The sequence below is a fragment of the Trachinotus anak genome, unplaced genomic scaffold, assembly GCF_046630095.1.
Source record: "Trachinotus anak isolate AG129_WGS33_773 ecotype Australia unplaced genomic scaffold, CSIRO_AGI_Tana_v1 ptg000019l, whole genome shotgun sequence".
Taxonomy (NCBI): Eukaryota; Metazoa; Chordata; class Actinopteri; order Carangiformes; family Carangidae; genus Trachinotus; species Trachinotus anak.
Window position 1 is genome coordinate 16,190,645 of NW_027273870.1, and position 20,512 is coordinate 16,211,156.

Below are 20,512 nucleotides of genomic sequence, written 5' to 3' on the forward strand. Positions count from 1 at the left end.
CTAAGAACAATTGATTCTCTTGTTCCTGTTCATGAGTGAAGTTAACACTCTAATTAATTTCTTTACAATTTTGGAAATAGCACTGTACAAATTCCCACATGAAAATAAGCGGATTAATGGTTAGGTCTCCTGCTCATTTTCCCATTCTGTTTGAGTGAATGTTCACCTTATAGCTATTTCATCTCTGTAGTTCACGACAGTCTAATTAACCCTCCATATTAACCTAATATGTATATACTGGCATGTTGCACTAACACGCACCACAAGGGTCTGTTTGTTTTGGTATGAGCCCAGTAGTCTTGTGTTGTGTTGCGAGGCTGTTTCCTATGATAAAGCATGCGGAGTTGGTCCCCAGTGGGTCCAGTAACATATGCAAACCTCTCCCCTTTGCTGCAATAACATATGCAAAACAGCGCCGCTGGCCCCCACACCACCCGTTACTGTTCAGTTCCCACCCCCTCACACACACACACACACAAGCCTGTTTGCTTCTCGCATTGTGTTTGATAACTGTGTGTGTGTGTGTGTGTGTGTGTGTGTGTGTGTTCCTTCAGATTGTAGTCTGTAACAGTCTGAGCTTTGTGTTGGCCAAAGGATTATCACGGCTTTGCCACCAGCAGCTAAGGCAAGGAGCAGAGGAGAGCGGGGCTTAGAGAGACACAGTGTATGTGTTGGGACAACTGTGGGAAAACGTGTGCGTGTGTGTATGTGTGAGAGAGAGAGAGACAGAGAGAGACAGAGAGTGCTCATGTGTCTGTGTGTATGCATGAGAGGCCACGGATGGCTGGTTGTCTGTGTCCACACAGTGAAGCCCTTAGGACCTTCTCAAACACCCTCCGACACACACACACCCTAAATTGTCAGTCCTTTTCGCAGCTTCAGTCCTCTTTTTGTCTGTGAACGGCTTCGGAAGCTCTTCATGTCATATCAGCAGGAAGTGGATCACGCTCGGATCTCTCCTGCTGTCTCTGCACTCAGAGGACTCTTAGTTAAACACAGACAGATGTTTTTAACGTAGCCTCCCATGCTGTGAAGTGTCTGTCAAGCACTTTTATGAATGAAAATCTTCGGGCCTCAAGGGAAATTTGGAAAAGTGTAGATGTACTATTTAAATGAGACTTGATAAGATTTGATGTCTGTCAGGAACAGCAGACACATACACTCGTCCAAATATTCACAAATCAAGACAAAAAAGAAAATCTGATATGGCACGTGAACCTGCAAAGACTAAAAATATAAAAAGATATAAAATACAATCAACTATAAGAAGCATGTAACAGAGACAGTGTTACACATAAAACTGAAGTATTACCAGTTTTAAGCCACCGGGTGCTCTCTAGCGATAGTATAGGTCAGTAGTTTCCAACCTGAGGGTCAGGACCCACCCCCCCCCCCCAAAAGTCATAAGTCTGTAGGTGTCTCGAGGTGATTAACAGAGCAGGGGCCAGAAAAGACATATTTCTGCATCACAGAATGTTGTTTTTAGACTTTTGTATGTTATCCTTTTTCAATACTAACAATTTTCAGACCTCTAAGAATAAAATACAGAAAATAAATCATTAGTTGAATTGCCAGCCAGTTTACAGCCGGTAAGCATATGCAGCTAGAAACAAAGGGTTGCAAGTAGGCGCTGGTTTGTCAGGCATCACAGCCACAGCCCCACAATGTTAACTTTTTAAGCCTTTTATCTTAAAATTTTCATGAGATGAGTTTTCAGTTTGGAGAGCAACCACTGAGATGGAGCTGGAAGCAGAACCAGTCAGCAGGCTGTTTGAATGATGATGTAACTTGTTACCTTTGGAAGCTTCCTAACGGTGTCAACAACTGTTTATCAAGTAAAGTAATGCATGGCTTTGCGATGACAGAGCCTGTTTCTCTTCTCAGATTTAATCAAAAACTGATTTTGGTGGATATTTTAGGAGACGTGTGACCTTTTCAGAACACTTACCGTGTTTATCGCAGTAGAAAATCAGAATTAGTCAGGTGTAGGAACAGATTTAGGTTGATGCCTGGCCCAAACAAATGTTCACTGAGGCTTGCACAACCATCATATGAATGAACCAGAATTAGTGGACTGATTTGTCAGGACATTTTGCCTCTGTTCACGAAATCAATATCACAAAACACCTCTGGTTTTTACAAAGATGCAGTTTGATGCCCAATCAGTGCTAAACCTGCAAATTCCTCTCCCAAAAGAATCTGTATTTTTACATGTCTAAACATATGCCTCCGTCATGTTGACTTTCATTGCAAATCCAGACTATATAGGACTCCTCTTCAAACCCCTGAGAAAGAAAGAGAAAGAGACCAAACTGATTTGATCCCTCAGGCCGTCACCCTGTTAGCTATTTAGATGGCAGAGAGCAGGAATGAGAGAGGGATGAAGGTTCATCCAGGTAATTAATATTTTATGAGGCAGACAACTACACACACGCACACAGACGCACATTCACTCCAGGTTTTCAGACAACTATCACAGGTTGATGGGAGAATAAGAGGGGATTTCATCCCCCCCCCCGCTCTCTGTCTCTCATGCTTTCATTCATTCTGTCTATGTGCTGGATCAGAGTATGTGGAGATAACACAAGCCCAAGGTCAGGGAGGGAGAGACAGAGGGAGACCTACATCCAATTTACATGAGAGATGAATGGGAAGAGGGGCAGGAAGGGTGGAGGTCGGGGGGCTTGAGACGGGGGCTGTGATCTCCTTAGGGTGCGCGCGCACGTGTGTGTGTGCGTGCTCGCAAGAGGTCTGTGATCTCCTGGCCTTTGTGATGGAGATGGGCCCGGCCGGCCTGACCCGATAATGACGCGACGCTCTAATAGCATTCATCCTTTCTGCCGCAAAACTACTCAAGCGGAAAAGAGAGAGAGAGAGAGAGAGAGAGAGAGAGGAAAAAACAAGTGTGAGGGGTAGATGTGGGGATGGAGAAGTGAGGGAAGGAGGAGGAAGGGAGAGGAGAAGAAGAGGGGAGGTTAGCTAAGCTATGTTTAAGAAATGACGTGGGGCACAAATCATTTGTAATCTTGGAATCAGGGCTGAGAGACGAAGGAGGGGGCACCTTAGATGAGTGTTAAGGTGCTCGTAGCTCTGTGTGTGTGTGTGTGTGTGTGTGTGTGTGTGTGTGTGTGTGTGTGTGTGTGTGTGTGTGTGTGTGTGTGTGTGTGTCTGTCTAAGTAACATTAGCAGTAAACACAAAGTGCCTTTCTCTCTCTCTATATCAGTGTATATTTGCTGTGGGCACTGGAGCATGGAAGGCTTTCAGAACACTGGCCCATAGGGGACAGGACCCTGTGTCCAACACACACACACACACAGACACACACACACACAGATGCTTACTTATCATACAGGGTCATTACAGGCCTCTAACTATTGCCCCAGTAATCACTGGTTTATATCAGCACCCATATTCACCATACAATACACAGCAGTCCGTATCAGTAGAGAGCATGGGAATGATGGCAGAGAAGAGGGAAAATGAGAGACAAATGGAAAGTTAAACCCCTGTTATACTGCATCCATTGTGTTCATAGAGAAGAAAAGACTTAATTTAAATGTAAAACATATTTGTTTTCTTGTAACAAGCTTTTTAAATACAGTTTTTCTATATTTAGACTAAGACAGGGCCTCCTTTGAAGCAGCAGAAAGAGGACAACGGTCGATCTCCAGCCTACTGCTACAACTGCTCCAGGAAAGGACACTTTGGCCATGTGAGTAGCTCATTGAAGTTTTTAATTTAACTGCCTGCCATAATACTTGTGTAGGTATTTTCCATTTTGCATATGTCTTTTTGGCCTGTAGACCAGAATAAAACCCAGGCTGATGGCAGAAAATGTGAGCAGGAGCTGTTAATAGAATAACTAAATTTTTCTTTACACTTGTACAAATGAGCAGTGAGCAGTGAATTTTTTTTGGTTTGGTCAGATTTGATCCTCTGTAATAAAACTGCTTAAATTATGCAGTTGGCAGCATTGGTCTTGTTTACAGTGGAGACACATCGACAGACTTTGTGTAGGGAGTGATTAAAGACACACACACTGTCTTTGTGTGATTCTGTCAATATTTTTATCTCATGATGACGCACATCACTGATGGTATTTTAGTCTTTGTAAGCGATAATTGTGTGTATGTGTGTGCACATTCATGTCATGCATTTGTGTTATCCCTTGCTCAGGCATGTACACGGCAGAGGATGTTCAATGGAGTGTTTGCCACCATCCCGTTCATCAACCACTACGACACCGTGGAGGACATGAAGCGCAGACAACACAGGATAAAGCTGAAGGTCAAAGGTACGACACACACAGCTTTTTACTGTGACTGCAGTTATTACTTCTCTCTAAGCTGTGGCTTTCTAGCAATATAAACCACCGGTGTGTTTGTATTAGAGTTGTAATAGTACACAAAATTAAAAGTTTGATTGAGTATGTGCATTGGTGTCGGAGTAATGGTTTGTTGTTATCTATGGAGTGGAAATGCACTTATTCACTTTCTTGACAAATGTTGTAAAAGTTGTTGTAAAAAGTTGCAAAAACATGAGAAGACTGATAACACCTCTCACACAGGCATGAGAGTTGGGTCAACCTTCTCAGCAAGGAGATGAATAAGTACAGTTCACAATCTCATTGATTTTGTTTGTTTGATGGAGCTATTTGCAGAGATATAACACTACCTGACTTTGGTCTGACTTCACTTAAGCTCATGATGCTGTGACAGCATCCCTGCATGTAAAAAAAATATATATTAAAATCCTTTGTTTCTCTGTTTCCCCCAGAACTGAAGAAAAACGGCCTTTTGCCCACCACCGCCCAGACTCCTGTCACTCCAGGACCACCAAAGAAGAAACAGAAAACCAGCCATCACAAAAACGACCACCAACCCAACCATATGCCTCATCAAACCCCGAACAACCACAAACCCAGTCCCAGCCATATCTTTTTCAGTGACAATGACTTTAGGAACACAACACCCAAAACGAGTAAGTTTAATAAGTACAAACAGCCGCAAAGCACTGGCAATGTGAAACCGTGGAAAGCCAAGAGACCAGTCCCCACCTCAAGAGACCCACTCCCACCTACTAAACTCATTTTGGATGAAGCGGCTGACTTTCCCAGAGGGAGAGGCAAAGGAGAGATGATAGAGAAGAAGAAAAAGCAGAGAAAAAGGATGAAGAAAACAAAGGAACTAGCACCAGAGGGAAACAGAGACAGCAGACCACACCGTCTCTTTTGGACTGCGAGGCAGGGGTCAGAGTCAAAGCAAGAGAATGGAGAGAAGAGGAAGAGGAAGAGGAGAAATCGAGACTGGAGGACAGCTGACAAAAAACTCTCTGCTCCGATGTACCCATCTGATGAGAACCTGTTTATCATCAAACAGAGGAAACGCCACAGATAACATCAGTGTGTGTGTGTCAGGGGCTGTCAGGGCTGTGATCTTTATGACCAGTGGTTAAATGTTCATGACATTTAGAGACATGACGCAGGTCTCACTGCAAAAGAGACCAGTTCTGATTTACGGGTTCATAGGCCTTTTTCACAGACAACATTTTGACAAGTCACAGCAGGAAGAGCCTGGATGTCAATAATAAAATAAATGACTGAGTTCAGTTTAGTAGCTTCAGTTTCAGGGTCCTGGTGTTGTGCAGGCAGGCTCACTGCCACACTGTCATGAATTACTGGCACACAAATAAAATGGAGACATTGTGAAAGGACAGATTCAAAATTTTTCAAATCTGTATTAAAACAATAGCCAGGAGTCCATATGTGTATATTATTATATACTGGCCATTAAAAGATCCATTTCTGATGCACTTTCAATGGAAGGCATGGGCAAAATTCACAGTCCTTGTTTTGTGCAGAAATGTATGAAACTATGATGAGGCTTCAACATTCTCAGTCAGAAAAATGAAATGAAATATCTTTTCAAAGTTACAGTCTAATTAGCACAAAATGCCACTGCAGCTGAACAAGGACACACCAGGCAGGAGAACAAAAGGAGGGGATTTTCTACTATAATGTCAGTAACTCAAACTGCTGAAGCATCATATCAGCTTTAGATAAACTTCTCAATACTTTTCTGCATAAAATGAGGACTGCAGATTTTCTGCCCCATCACTTACACTGGAAGCACTTTAGGAAGGAACCATAAAATGTCCACTATGTGTCTGTCTCGTCATCTCCAACCCAGTTTAGATAAAACCACGCCCTTCTGTATCAACAGAATGACCATTAGAATAGTGAACCTATCCTTCAATGTTCTTAGTAATATCTGTGCTTTTCCTACTATAACAAGTCAACATTCATGCTGTGACAACGGCCTGCTCCATCTGATATTGTACTCTGAACTGCCTTTTCACAGTTTCACCCGATGGTCAGTGTGAGAATTACAGCCCCTATTCAAACTGAAGCCTGTATTCACAACATGTTTCAGTCACTCTTAATATGTCTAGAGATGGACATTTTAGTACGAGTTCATATGACTAGTTCATTAATCGTTTTGTTAGACAACATTTCATTTCCATTGAGCATTCTCAGGATGACTTACATTGCTAATAGACATAAAGAGACAGTCAATAAGTCAGTTACATCAACCTACAGTGTTTACAATTGATTATTTAATAGACAATGGTTGGAATAAGTCAATTGTAATCATTGGCATCGCATTCTTTATTTTCTTTGTTCACATTGATTTCTGAACATTGAATTAAAAACAGACTGCTCTCTGAAGTACAGTAAAAGAATTTTCTAGTGCCTCTCAACATAATCTTGAAGTTGCTGCTGCTGTTGTAACCAAAGGATGGTGAATATTTAAAACTAATTTTGGAGTATGGTCCTCTTTTCCTTTAGAACTGAAGGGATGCCTTTTTTCTATAACTCATTAATTTGTAAATTATCTAAATATATGGACATACTGTAAATATGTTTATTACCTATTACCATTTGATTTGCAAATCTGAAGAAAGTCACTTCACCAGTTCTTGTCTGATGTGGATAAGATGCGTCACTGACATGCAGCCCTGACAATTTCAACCATCGAGTATTTGAATTTCAGTTATTTATCTTATTTGTTGTGGTTAGAAGACAATAGAGCTTAACATACAGTGAAAGAGTGTAAGATGGGACCTTGATAACATGAATACTGGTTACTCAAAGACTGGGGAAAATGAAACTTGAAGCTTTATTATAAATTTTGTGATTCAGGAAGTGAAATCAGCTGCATCAGTTGCTGGCATTTATTTACTTGACAACTTTTAGTCTTTCAGTGATAATTCACATTGCAGTCTCTGTATAATTTATGTTGCTGATACATTAAAATCATTTTGTCCCAGTCACTAAATGTCTTTCTTTTCCAATTGATATCTATATTATCGTACACTAATGGAATTTCAATAATCTCTCAAGTGTGTCATTGGTTTTCATTTCTAACTAAAACCGAGAATGAACAAGAGCTGGTGCTCCTACATGTGAGTCATTCTGCTGATGTAAATAACCTCATAATTTTAAAAACAAACAAAATGTACTGCACCAAGCAAGAACATATGGGAAGAACCTTTCAAAATGTAATGTAATGTTATGATGTTCCTCAAATTCAGTTATTTACTGTTCAGGAGCACTGGTGTCATAAACTAAAGTCTTACTGCATGTGCAGTCTTTGGTTATTAGTGCTCCCTTCATTTATTTATCTGTAGACACAAACAACAGCAGGCTGAACACGTTAAAATCAAAAATACAATCCAGTGCATGTCAATGTATTTTGTGTCTCACTGCCTAAACATCACTTTATCTAAGTGAAAGAATAATAGTGTTCCCTGAATAATTTACCTAATGTTTTAAAAGTAAAATAACTCACAGGGAGGAGTTTTGTTATCATATATCATGTTACTTGATTATTATTAAGTGTAATCAGAATTTTATTGTTGGTAGAGGTGCAGCTATCTACTGTACGGCTGTGTGAAAATGCTTGTGCAGTTCCTCTTGGCAAGTAATGGATACTTCATAGAAATGTAGTGGAGTCAAAAGTACAATATTGGTCTTTAAAAAGTAGTGGAGTAAAAGTTTGCAAAAAAAATAATACTCAAGTAAAGTGCAGACACAGGCACCGTTTTAACAATCCTCACATACGGGCGGTACTTTGCTACTTTCTCAATAAGACTAAAGAATTCCGCTCTCTCCCCGTAGCTTTCTCCACTCGGTGGGACCGTCAGTGAAGCTCTCATCGCTCAGTAATTCCTACACTCGCTGCGGCCCCTGAAGGCATCAGATAAAAAAAAAAAAAAAAAAACTCGTGGTTGTGACGCATTACGTCGCTCCGCCCAGCGCCGGTTTACGTCCGTGCTGTCACATTCACAGCCGCATTTTCCGATTTCGTTTCGGGGAAGGGCTCCGGGTTAAGTGCGTTCGCCTCGCATGACCACTGGTTGTGAACCGGACCATCTCTGGACACGGGAAAAGAAGAGCAATGGAAAACGGTTCGTTCTCCACCGGTGACACTGGGCTGGACCAGGCTGTCAAGCAGTGGCTGCAGTATGACAAGGTAAGCTGACAGCTAGCGAGCTAGCTCAGTGCGGTGCTGTACTGTAGTTAGTCCGCTTAATACATTCAGTGTTGCCTGTTGCCTGCGTCGTGTAAGTTATTCAGTTTTAAGTCAAACCATGACTCCCAGCGATGATCAAGATCCCATACCAATAACACAGTGTGTTATTAGGAACAGTATTTTGCTGTAAACGTCACTAACTGCCACTGAAAATGAAACCAAAGTTGCACTGTATTCAGATCTATAAATGTCTTGTGTTTCTAAAATCCTGGAAAAGACCGTGTGATTTGGTACAAGCGCTGAGAGAAAAGTGTGTTCAACTGTCACTTAATTTCTAGTTTAACCTAGGGGGTGTTTTGGTCAGTTAAATGTAACAAAAATGTATAATTTGTCAACAGCCAAGCAAACACTCCACCATATACAGAGAATAAAACTTTAAATAATGAATTAATAATGAAAGAATATTAACTTGGGTCAAACTGGAGCAGTTCTTCAAGGGAAGTTCCCTTTTTGCCTTGTTAATACTCCCACATCACAAAGATGTTTGCAGGAAGCTTCCAAGCAAAACATTTGGAAATAACAAACCTGTAAAATAAAGCATTACCTTCTGTGAGTATAGGTTTATATAATTACCATGGAGGAAAATTGTAGTAATTTGTGCTGTAAATACATTACACAAATATAGAAGCTTCACAGGCCACATCTCCTCTCCACTTTAGCTGTCTGAAAGCAAAACAACAGTGGACTTCCTCCAGACAGACTGATATACTGATCAATAGTAATTTCACAGAGAAAAAGCTTGGTCACATGATGTGAAAGTGCACAGATATGCACATGTAATTGGAATAACATGCATCCTGTCATCTGACCAACACAAACAGAGTTATTCATGGCTTTAAAAAGACATGGGATGCCACCAATCAGGTCACATTGGAAAAGGGACCCATATTCATTAGTCTTAAGATAACTGTGTTAGGGCAGCTTGCTCAGTGGCCCGTTTGAACAGAAGGCATCATGTGAACCCACCTACTTTATTTGTGGTTGACATTTTTAACCAAAATGATTCTTAATTAATTTTTTTTTTTACTTTGTTTAGGAAATGTAGACGTCATTCATTCAGTAGAAAATGCACCACAGTTGCTAGCTAGCCAACTAATTTTCAACCGCAGCCATTGGCAAACATCTGATAAGACATTTTGCCAAACATTCAGATGATTTAGTCTTTTTTTAAAGTAAATAAGTAAAACAGCTTAAAAATCACTCATTGTATCTTCTCAAATGTGAGAAGTTGCTATTTTTCTTTGTCTCTTATGGTAGTGAACTGAATAGTTTGAGGTTTTAGACAGTTGGTCAGACAAAACAAAACATTTGAATATGTCAACTGAAGCTTTAGGGCATTGCGATGAGCAGTTTTTTCTTTCTTTTTCTTTTTTTTTGATTTTCTGATGTTTTACTGACCAAACAAGTAATCAGTAAAATAACTCACAGATTAATTTGTAATGCCAATAAACATTGCAGTTAATTTTTTAAACACTCGCATCATTAAAAAAAACAAGCCACCTGTCAGCTCTAAGACGTTAAATAAAGCTAAAGACTAAAACTGGCTTCTTATAAGTTAGAAATGAATAGCATAGAAATTAAAGTGATGTTGCTAACCTGATTTCTAGTATGTAATGTGGGATTTAATTCCTGTGTTTTTCTTCTCCAGAACCCCAAAACAGTGTCTATGGTGCAGGACCTGGTGAAGAAGGGAGAGGTGGAGGCTTTGAAGAAATGTTTCTCCTCCAGGATGGAGTTTGGTACAGCTGGTCTGAGAGCAGCCATGGGCCCCGGCATATCCTGTATGAACGACCTCACTATCATCCAGACCACACAGGTCGGTTAATAGATAACTACTTTAATGTCCATACATTCAGCATCAAGTCACAGGGAAAATGAGACCTACACTTTTTGATTCTAGTTCTCTGCTATTTGAATCAGTCGACACACTCCAAACTCATCATGTTCAACTGTGTAGCTCACATGCCACCATCTTTTTACCCAACATTGGATCTCATTGCAGCAGCTTGTCTCACCAGCTTCCTGTTGCTGTTTTTAAATCTCCACCAGTGCAAGTTCAGCACTTCCTCCTCTTCAAAGTTTCATTTATTTCCTCAAAATGTTTTCTTTCCTGGCAGGGTTTCTGTCGCTACTTGGAGAAGAGTTTTGGGAACCTGAAGGAGCGAGGGGTGGTGATCGGTTACGACGCCCGGGCCCACCCTCCCAGCGGGGGGAGCAGCAAGCAATTTGCCAGACTGGCTGCAGCTGTTTTCATCAGCCAAGGCGTTCCTGTCAACCTCTTCTCTGACATAACCCCTACACCGTTTGTGGTAATCACTTGAATATCTATTATTTCCTCATTTGGGTTTTTTTTTTGGTCATTCTATCACAGACATAGATGATAAAACACCTTCAAACAGTAATTTAATTATATTTACATTAATCACACTTTAAATCATCTTTCCAGGGTAAGTAAAACCAAGAGACAATGTTCTTATGTCAGATCAGTTTGTCTGGCGTCATGTTTGTTAGTGGAGCAGGTGACAGTGGGACAGAGGCTGCAGGGCAAATTCCATTTAAAAAGCTCACTTCCCCTTTGTATGCTTCATGTTGCATAATGTGCATATGATTGACCAGGTTATAGTCAGTTTAAGACACTATGACATGACTTTGTGTCTACACTTTACACACATATGCTGTAGAGTGAAGCATAAAAGTATACAACATATTGTCACTGCTGCCCAAAGATTTAATCTTGACACCAGGTTACTGAAGAGTGATGTGTACTGTTAATTTCCTGCCTTCCCTCTGCAACATGACAGTGATAACACAACTTCCTTAGGTATAAATCCTTACAGAAATTTCTTAAATGGAAATTTTAAACAAAGAATGGCTCACAGGCTGACAGAGCATAAATTACAAAAAATCCATTCTGAAGCCATTCAGGATTACCGCCTCTTTCATCATTCTCACATTATATTTCTCAATTTGTTTGTGTAATTGTAAGAACAACGAGTAAGGCTCTTCATTTTGATCTTTTCTTACAAATAAATACACATTTTTTTAAATAAATGAAAGTCAGTTTAAACTTATTTCCCCCTGGAGTTTATGTCCCCATGCATCTTTTTTTTCTATGTATATTTGAGCATATTTTAAAGTAAGGAATCAGTAGTCGATTTGTGACAAAGAAAGGCTGTGGGCAACACTTCCTGTTGTGCTTCCACCAATAGAATCTGAAAATAATGCAAATGAGCTACTTTTAAGTAATTCATGCTTGCTCACAGAGAATTTTTCTAGAATCGCCACTTGGTTACGAGTAATAACCTCCAGCCACTTACACATTTGTGATTCTTTATGTGTGCTTAAAATATATGTTGTATACACTCACTGGCCACTTTATTAACCTTCATATATGTAAATAAGGTGTACAAAACATTATAATCACCTTTTAATATAATACAGTCCAGTACAGCACCACCTTTAACTACAACCCACTTAATAAAGTGGCTGGTGAGAGTATATCTTAGTACGATCTTTGACTGTATTAGAAAGTAATATGTCCCTGTCCTTCTTGCTGCAGCCTTTCACAGTTTCCCACCTGGGTCTGTGTGCTGGTATCATGGTGACTGCCTCCCACAACCCCAAACAGGACAATGGCTACAAGGTAACACTTTTCACTTACTATAGTTCCTGCCTCTGGCCCTGATTAAAATGTGAAGGTTGCTGATTAACATATGTGATTCATTAGCGTTTGTTCAGTGTTGTATCTGCTGTCATATCTGTCTTTTGCTGCTCTGTCTCTGTCTCAGGTTTACTGGGAGAATGGCGCTCAGATTGTGTCTCCTCATGACAAAGGAATCTCCAAGGCCATAGAGGAGAACTTGGAGCCATGGCCTGAGTCTTGGAACGCAGAGGAGGCCCTGAAGAGCCCCTTGCTTAAAGACCCCTACCAGGATATCCACACACAATACTTCAAAGCTATCCAGAAACACTGTCATCACAGGTGATCCGCTGATAAAACTACCCGTTGAGCAGCATGTATCATTTAAAACAACTTGGGTTCATGCTGTAGAACTAGACACAATGCTCATTGGCTGAACACTGAGCACCCCATAGCTCACAGTAGCCTAAAAATTGCCCTATTATGAAAATGCAGGCTTCTTACACAGATGACTAGGTCTTCTCTCTCTACTGAATTCCATAGAACAACAAAAGTAAGTCCAACAGTAATATCAAGCTGTTTGGGCTAAAATAAAGAGCAGGTAGAAGGAACAAGAGGCATAAAGAACAGTAAAACTAACATAGCAATGCTACTCAACATCAATCACTCTGAAGCATTTAGAGTCCCCTCGATAACCCTTTGGCTCACCAGCTTCTCCCCCATCCCACTTATTTTAAAATGTCAAGTCATTCCTTATGGTCACAGAATTGACATTAACTTCACTCATTTCTAGCATCTGCCGCATTAGTTTTATATGCCCTAGGCCACAAACTATTCATTAATGACAATGCCACATATGCCAGTAAGAGGTCAAAAATAATGTTTTACATGAATTAGAACTAAAATCCAAGCCACCGCTCTCTTTGCATAAATTGCACAACACATCATTAAGGGAGGTAAACTAGATAACCTCTGAAGTGTTCCTCGGAAGTCCCCCAGAACCCACATCTTCTGACCTTAGTTTCTGTCTCCACAGGGACATAAACAAGACTTCAGAGGTGAAAGTTGTGCATACATCTGTGCACGGTGTTGGCCATGCATTTGTCCAGTCAGCTTTCAAGGCATTTGACCTTCACCCACCATATGCTGTAGAGGAACAGAAAGATCCAGACCCCGAATTCCCTACTGTCAAATATCCCAATCCTGAGGAGGGAGAGGGAGTCCTGGTATGCACTGAACATTCACACAACGATGCCAGCGCTCATCACATGCAGTCATATTTACAGTGGATGCCATGTTTTGGTTGAAGGTGTAATGTGCGCCTGTGTGTTTTGCAGACATTGTCGTTTGCACTGGCAGAGAAGGAGGGGGCCACTGTGGTTTTGGCGAATGATCCTGATGCTGATCGACTGGCCATTGCTGAGAAGCAGGAGAGGTATGTATCTGTGTGCTTTTAATATTGCATTAATGATACTTATCACACCCCTGAACACTTAAACAATGTTGAATTGGAAAGACACATATGCTGTCTTTCCAAAAGAGTTTTTTAATGTCTAAAATGAATCAGTGGCTGAGTTGATGGGGCAGGTTTAACAATGAGGTCGCCAAAGAAGTGAATCAGAACCAGAGCCAGTTAGAATTACTGAGGTCCAAACTCAAAGAGAAACCCATCCTTTTTAAACTGCTTTTAAACAGGGTAAGGGTATAAGGGTAAGATCATAGTAATTGTAGATTTTTAATTCCTTCTCAGGTCAATAGAATAATCCTGAAATTTCTGAAATCCATGTCAAGGACATAACCTCAGTGTCCTCAAAAGTAGCTACAGCCCTGAATAAAACACATCATCATTATAATTCCAGTGGAAATGAGGTTATGTTTGTTTGCATACATTGCTTGCATTTCTATAACCTCTGCCTGTCTCTGGATGTGTCTCCCCGTGTCAGTGGACAGTGGCGAGTGTTCAGTGGTAATGAGCTGGGGGCGTTGCTTGGTTGGTGGATGTTCCGCTGCTGGAAACAGCAAAACTCTGACGCTGCTGCAGTGAAAAACCTCTACATGCTGTCGAGCACTGTCTCATCCAAGATACTGCGCGCCATCGCTCTAAAGGAGGGCTTCCACTTTGAGGTAACACAGTCAAATTCAAGACTAATTTTATGCAAATGTGAGCACCAAACCACAAAACATGCTGACTGGTCAACTAAATACACTGTGTAATCTGCATAAATAAGGCTCATTGTGCTTACTTGGTTATAACTGATTTTCAACTAGAAAAATTTATTTGAACTGATCTGATCAGAAATTATTTCCTCCTGGATTTTATGTCTCCATGCATCCAAAAGTTGCAGTGTTTTGTGCTACAGGAAGATGGCCTGTACTCTAAAATGCAGTTAAGCCAGCCTTTTGTAATGAAGCGGCTCAATAATTCCAGTGGTAGTATTTTAAATGTTGCAAATGTTGTTTTCAAACCACACTTCACACTTACTGTTACTACTGTTTGAACAGGAAACATTAACAGGGTTCAAGTGGATGGGGAACAGAGCCAGAGACCTTTTGGACCAGGGCAAGACTGTTCTCTTTGCCTTTGAAGAGGCCATAGGTATGCACACACACATACACACACACATACATACATATTACAACGCAAATTAAGGTTGTCCCATGCTGTAATTATAGGGATACAGTCCTAATTGATTCTTTGTGGCATCACATTTTAAAAGTTGACGGACATAATGATCTCCACGATGTCAAAAGCTGATTTGCCAAAAAGTATTCATGTGAGGTCAATTTATCTGGGATCAGTTTACGGGCAAGTACAGCTTACTATGTCAGTGTTAACAAAATCCTTTTGGCAGCTCACAAGGCCTAAACTGGTGTTAGAGCTGTTGAGAAATTTTGCTTAATGATATACGTCAGGCTAAGGATGGAAGTAAATTTGGGCCTAGTAGAACTACACTCTTGTGGAACAGTTGCATCAAATTTCATTATCTCTGTGTATTATATTGTAGTTTTAAAAAAAGGAATATAAATAATATGTATAAAAACACACAAAATTGTGTTGCCATTTAAGCACTTTTCATTTAATATCAATATTATTGATTAAAACATATAGAATAGTAAAGTTTCTTTAGAACATTAAATATGCTGTTTCCTCACTAATCTTTTAAATTAATTTTATTTTTCCTATCCCTAAGCTATTGTTATATAGTAATATGAACTGCCGAATCAGGACATCATATCATACTTGACACCAAACCTATACCTGGCCATAGGTGTAGCTCACATCACAGTCAGTAATTTACAGCCTCAATCTCAAAAGCAGTGACAATAGTGAGATGTTTGGTGCTTCAAGGTTGAAACAACCGATTCTGCACTTCAGACACTCCGCCGTAAGATAAAACAGGAGCATTACTTGTATAGACAGAATCACAGTAGGAGTCATGGATCCTCCTGGTGTAACTAGTACAACATGCATGACCTTTAGCATAACAGTTTCTTCTGTTTAGCCCCCAGTTGCTGACCACCAAAAGGCAGCTCTGTTTAAATTCTTCAGAGGTTTCCTTTGCAGCCTGCTTCAGCAGACTGAAGCACATAGCAGCCAACATCTACTGAAGTGTATCCACACTGGTTAGCTAACCTTGTTGTACAGTCTTGGTTACTTGTTAAAGTAAAACATCAATCATTAAAATCAGTAAAAGCATAGAAACCTCAGATTTGTGTCAGCTGAGGACCTTAGTCTCAGTTATTTGCAGCTATTATGAGCCATGCCCACAGTCAGACACCACGTTTTGGGTTAAAGGTCGTTTGGGGTTAACATGACCAATGCTCAGTCAAACACACATATACAACATCACATACTTTAGAGCACTCCGATCTAATATGATTATGATGCTGTAATTGGAATCACTTGTCTTTGCCTGCACTGTCATGCACTGACTTCAGCAATTGGAGGTTTTCACATACCAGGGATGAACTGAACTATAACGTGCGTGTGTGTCTGTGTGTGTTACAGGGTATATGTGTAGTCCCTCTGTATTGGACAAGGATGGAGTGAGTGCTGCCGCCATAGCAGGAGAGATGATTTCCTATCTGGCCACTAGAAACACCAGCCTTTCTCAGCAGCTCACTACTGTCTATAAAGAGTAAGACCCACAAATATACACATTAAACTCACCCGACTTTGATTTCTATCACATGTAGATTGAACCTGCAAACTCTCAACCCAATGTAATCTCTCTACCCCTCAATGTCAGGTATGGCTACCACATCAGTAAGAACTCCTACTTCATCTGCCATGACCAGGATGTGATACGTAGCCTGTTTGAGCGCCTGCGCAACTACAACGGCCAGAAGGACTCATATCCCACTGAATGTGGTGGCTTCTCCATCTCTGCTGTACGAGACCTGACCACGGGCTATGATAGCAACCAACCTGATATGAAGGCTGTAAGAGTACAAACACACACGTGTACATCCACCCAGAACATTCACATTTGCTTTTTTTTTTTTTTTTTTGCGTGGACATGCAGTTCTGTTAAACACTGAACATTATCTTGTCTGCCATCAGGATTATTGGGGGAGTTCTTTGCCTTTGTTAGACAGCTGAGATAGAAACAGGAAACATGCGAAGAAAAAGAGGAGACTACAGTTATGGTCCCTGTGCAGATTCACACCAGGAATGTTGCAGTTATGTGGTATTCACCTTATCCACTTGGCTGCCAGGGCACCCCAACAATAACCTTTTTAAACTAGAACTATGAAACTTGATTATGTTTGCAGACACTATAAAATGTAATAAATTGTCAGTGGGATTGTTTTAAGGATTGTGAAGCGCGCTGAGACTATATGGAGAAATTCAATAGAACTTCAATAGATATTCAGTTACCCACATTTCCAGCTTCAGTTTCAAACCTCTTTGTCAAGATGGCAGGTATTGCTGCAGGAGGGGCAAAAGTAGAAAAATTACAGAGATTACGAAAGCCATCTCTTGCTGCCTCAAATATGTGTAGTATGTGAAACAAACCATTCAGCTTGTTGTCCAAATGACAGTTACTCTTCCAACTTGTTTGTCCATCTGTCCGTCTGTGACTCCCTCCTCTCATCTCCCAGGTTCTTCCCACTTCTAGTTCCAGTCAGATGATTACCTTTACCTTCTCTAATGGGGGTGTGGCCACCATGAGGACCAGTGGCACCGAGCCCAAAATCAAATACTACACTGAACTCTGTGCTGCTCCTGGTAACAGGTAGGTCACAATTAATCTGTTCATTATTTCATCATTATCATCATTGTTATCATTTATTCTATAAAAATCTTAACGTGTCTTGTTTTGTTCAACCAACAGTCCAAAACACAAGATATTCAATTTACAATGATATGAAACAGAGAAAAGCAGCATATTCTCACATTCGAGAAGCTGGAACAATGAACTGTGACATATTTCTTTGAAAAAAAATTACTTAAACACATAAAAGTTTTTTAAAAAATAGTTCTCCATTAATTTTCTATTGATTAAGTGATTGTCTCAGCTCTTAATGTCTCAACTGTAAATGGAAATCCTGGTTAATTCAACACAATTACTTAATTATATAATTTTATATTTTCCTTCCTTCTCTCTCAGTGATGTGGCACACCTGAAGAAGGAACTGGACGACTTGGTTGATGCCATCATTGAAAACTTCTTTGAGCCACAGAAGAATAAGTTGCAGCCCAAGCCGGAGTAGCACTGATTAGGCAAAAAAAAAAATCTCAGGACTTCTCCGGACTAGTTGTAGCTAATATCTCTGACCAGCATTTCACATTATGTCTTAATTACTCCGGAAGGGATTCTTGATTTAATACAGGCTTAATTTTTCTTCATAACTACATTAATGACTATTGTCACATTATGTTGTTCCCAGTTTATCCATTAACAGATCTGGATGCCATACTGATGCCTGCTGCTGAATCTGTCTTTATTTTGATAATCTTTAAAGTTAATGGCAGCCTCTAACCTCCACTTTGAGTAATTTCAGCCATCCAACTGTTTTGGGGGTGTAGTTATAGGCCAACTGCCAGTTTTACATCCAGCAGTCATCATGCATCACAGCTACATGATTTGGATTCAGTTTATTACAGTGCTGGAGATCTGAAACCACAGCTATAAAGTGTTCGTCATGCTACAGCCAAAGTCTTTCCTGCTTCCTGTGTTAGATACACAGATTACCGTATATTCACTTGAATTTAACATTATGCATTCATATGCATTCCGCACTGTGCTTCAGCAACAACTGTAAGGCTGCTAAGATGAAGGGTTACAGCACAGTGTCAGTGAGAATTGCTGAGACAGATATTATAACTGTAACTTGAATGGATGTTGAAACTGCTGTTTAACTCTGAATGTGTAATATCTTAGTTAATTAGTAAGGTATAGGATTGGAAGTGACAGTATAATATTTTTAAAGTCTTAGATCAATGCCAAATGTGAAAGATCTGTCATTATTAAGTTGCTAGCTGGTAAAATGACCAAGTCTAAAAGCTTAGAGCAAGTAAAGATATTTTACATGAATTTGTCAAATGCACCCGCCTCATTGCTTGATATAAATAGTTGTTACAACTCAAAGGGACTGTTGACACCACCAGGTTAAATATTCAATCAACAACTGTTTACTTCTCAGTATGTAAGTTATGTTGACTGACTACTCTTGAAATGTGTAATTAGCAGCTCACTTTCCTGATGTGCCTCGTATTCTAAAACACTGTGCTGAAAAGACAGTTTCGCTCAATAAACTAGATTTACTGCCTCAGGTTGAATGCCTCCGCCGGTCAAGTTGCAGTTTACATCCATGTCTGTTAACACATAAGTATAGTTTTTAAATTAAATTTAGTCAGTTGAATTACATTTAATTTTATGAAAACAAATGTTTTAAATCAAATTAAATGTACTTTATTAAATTGAGTTCAATTAATTACATGAACTTAGATTTGATTAAATTAATTAAATATTACCATTATGTCTTCATTTACATTTGAAAATTATTAATGACGTCAAGTTAGTACAAAATTAAATGAAGGATATTAATTAAAACAAACAAATACTATAGGAGACACATATTTGATTTGTGTGATATTCCTTCCGAGCACTAGGGGGTGTATGATAAGGCAGTGACAGTCAACAGACAACTCAAGCCAGGAGCCAGTAATCAGGTGTTGCTCACTGTTGAGGAGTAAAACAGATTTTGATTGTTTGGACGACATCGTGTCAGTTTTTTGTTTAACTTTGTATAGAAGACTTAATGGAAGTCATGGCTATTGCAGATTATGGACACTAGTAAATAAATATCACTATACAAAGCAATGGTAAGTTCTGGATATCATTATTCTAAACAGAAAAGGTCTAAGACAGAACCTTGTGGGACACCTTTCCCCAATTTAAATTAATGCATTTTTAACAGGTCCTATTGCTAAGCACTGCTGTCCATGAGATTACTCTGGAACAAATAATGACACGGAACAAGCAACGATGGTCAACTGTATTGAATGCTTTTGAATGGTCAATACAAGGAGCTGACCAATGTTTCTTAATATCCAAAGGAGAAATAATATAATTTAAAACAAGAGTGGCGAAAGTAACAGTAACAGCACTGTGCTTTTCTCTAAAACCAGATTGGTGTATCCTTAAAATAGAATGTGTGGAAAGGAATGTTTTTTAAAAATTGTTCATTTACTAGAATTTTTAGTATTTTTGCGAGGCTTGGCAATTCAGAGATATGCCTATACCTGTTTAGTAAGGCTCTTACAGCCCAAAACGTGGGAACTGCCCCAGATAATTGTCCTCACCAAGGGAATATTTCAAATCTAAGGAGTAAGGTGGTGGCCATGTCACCTGAGGATGTAGTGCAGGATGCACCACACAGACTCCCTGAGTCTGCAGAGACCAAGTCTGAGGACACAGCATGAAATGTGCTTAGTGGGCGCAGGACAATGGAAGACAGGTGTAAGAAGAGCTTGTTCTTCCTCAACTGGCAGATATCACTGGATAACCCTTAGTAGGCAGACAGGCAGGCAACTCTCATACATATCCATGTGCTCTCAGCTTCTTACTCAGGCTACCATGGCTAAGGATAGGCTTTAGCCAGGCTGGCAGCAGCAATGGCAATAACAGCAGGAAGTTGATCAAACGCTTAAAAGAAAGCTGATCCCAGATAAAATCAACAGTGTAGGAGTCAGTGTAGCTGGCGAGCTTGGCCAACAGGCTCCAAACAAATTCAGCAAGCGGCTGTTGATGGTCAGGCTGTAGGATA

General features: G+C 40.0%; 2 protein-coding genes across 2 annotated transcripts in view; both read left to right on the forward strand.

Annotated features, from left to right (window-relative positions):
• zcchc7 (zinc finger, CCHC domain containing 7) overlaps positions 1 to 7,333 on the forward strand; it is a 50,248-nt gene extending 42,915 nt beyond the window's left edge. The window contains exons 8-10 of the mRNA XM_071504686.1: positions 3,618 to 3,713; positions 4,178 to 4,295; positions 4,778 to 7,333. Coding sequence (XP_071360787.1) covers positions 3,618 to 3,713; positions 4,178 to 4,295; positions 4,778 to 5,397 — 834 coding nt within the window. The 3' untranslated portion in view covers positions 5,398 to 7,333. The remainder of the gene's footprint in view (positions 1 to 3,617; positions 3,714 to 4,177; positions 4,296 to 4,777) is intronic.
• Positions 7,334 to 8,322: 989 nt separating this feature from the next.
• pgm2 (phosphoglucomutase 2) lies at positions 8,323 to 19,015 on the forward strand. The gene is made up of 13 exons (XM_071503190.1): positions 8,323 to 8,535; positions 10,244 to 10,411; positions 10,713 to 10,904; positions 12,155 to 12,238; positions 12,384 to 12,577; positions 13,272 to 13,461; positions 13,573 to 13,670; positions 14,179 to 14,359; positions 14,738 to 14,831; positions 16,245 to 16,374; positions 16,486 to 16,678; positions 17,342 to 17,475; positions 17,851 to 19,015. The coding sequence occupies exons 1-13, from the start codon at positions 8,461 to 8,463 to the stop codon at positions 17,951 to 17,953; spliced, it is 1,836 nt and encodes a 611-aa protein (XP_071359291.1). The 5' UTR covers positions 8,323 to 8,460; the 3' UTR covers positions 17,954 to 19,015.
• Positions 19,016 to 20,512: the final 1,497 nt, after the last annotated feature.

Excerpts from the sequence above, each read along its gene's own strand:
- pgm2 (XM_071503190.1), top strand. The coding sequence starts at position 8,461 with ATGGAAAACGGTTCGTTCTCCACCGGTGACACTGGGCTGGACCAGGCT. Across the intron at positions 10,905-12,154 it reads TAACCCCTACACCGTTTGTG|CCTTTCACAGTTTCCCACCT; the intron begins GTAATCACTTGA and ends TTCTTGCTGCAG. Across the intron at positions 12,578-13,271 it reads CAGAAACACTGTCATCACAG|GGACATAAACAAGACTTCAG; the intron begins GTGATCCGCTGA and ends CTGTCTCCACAG.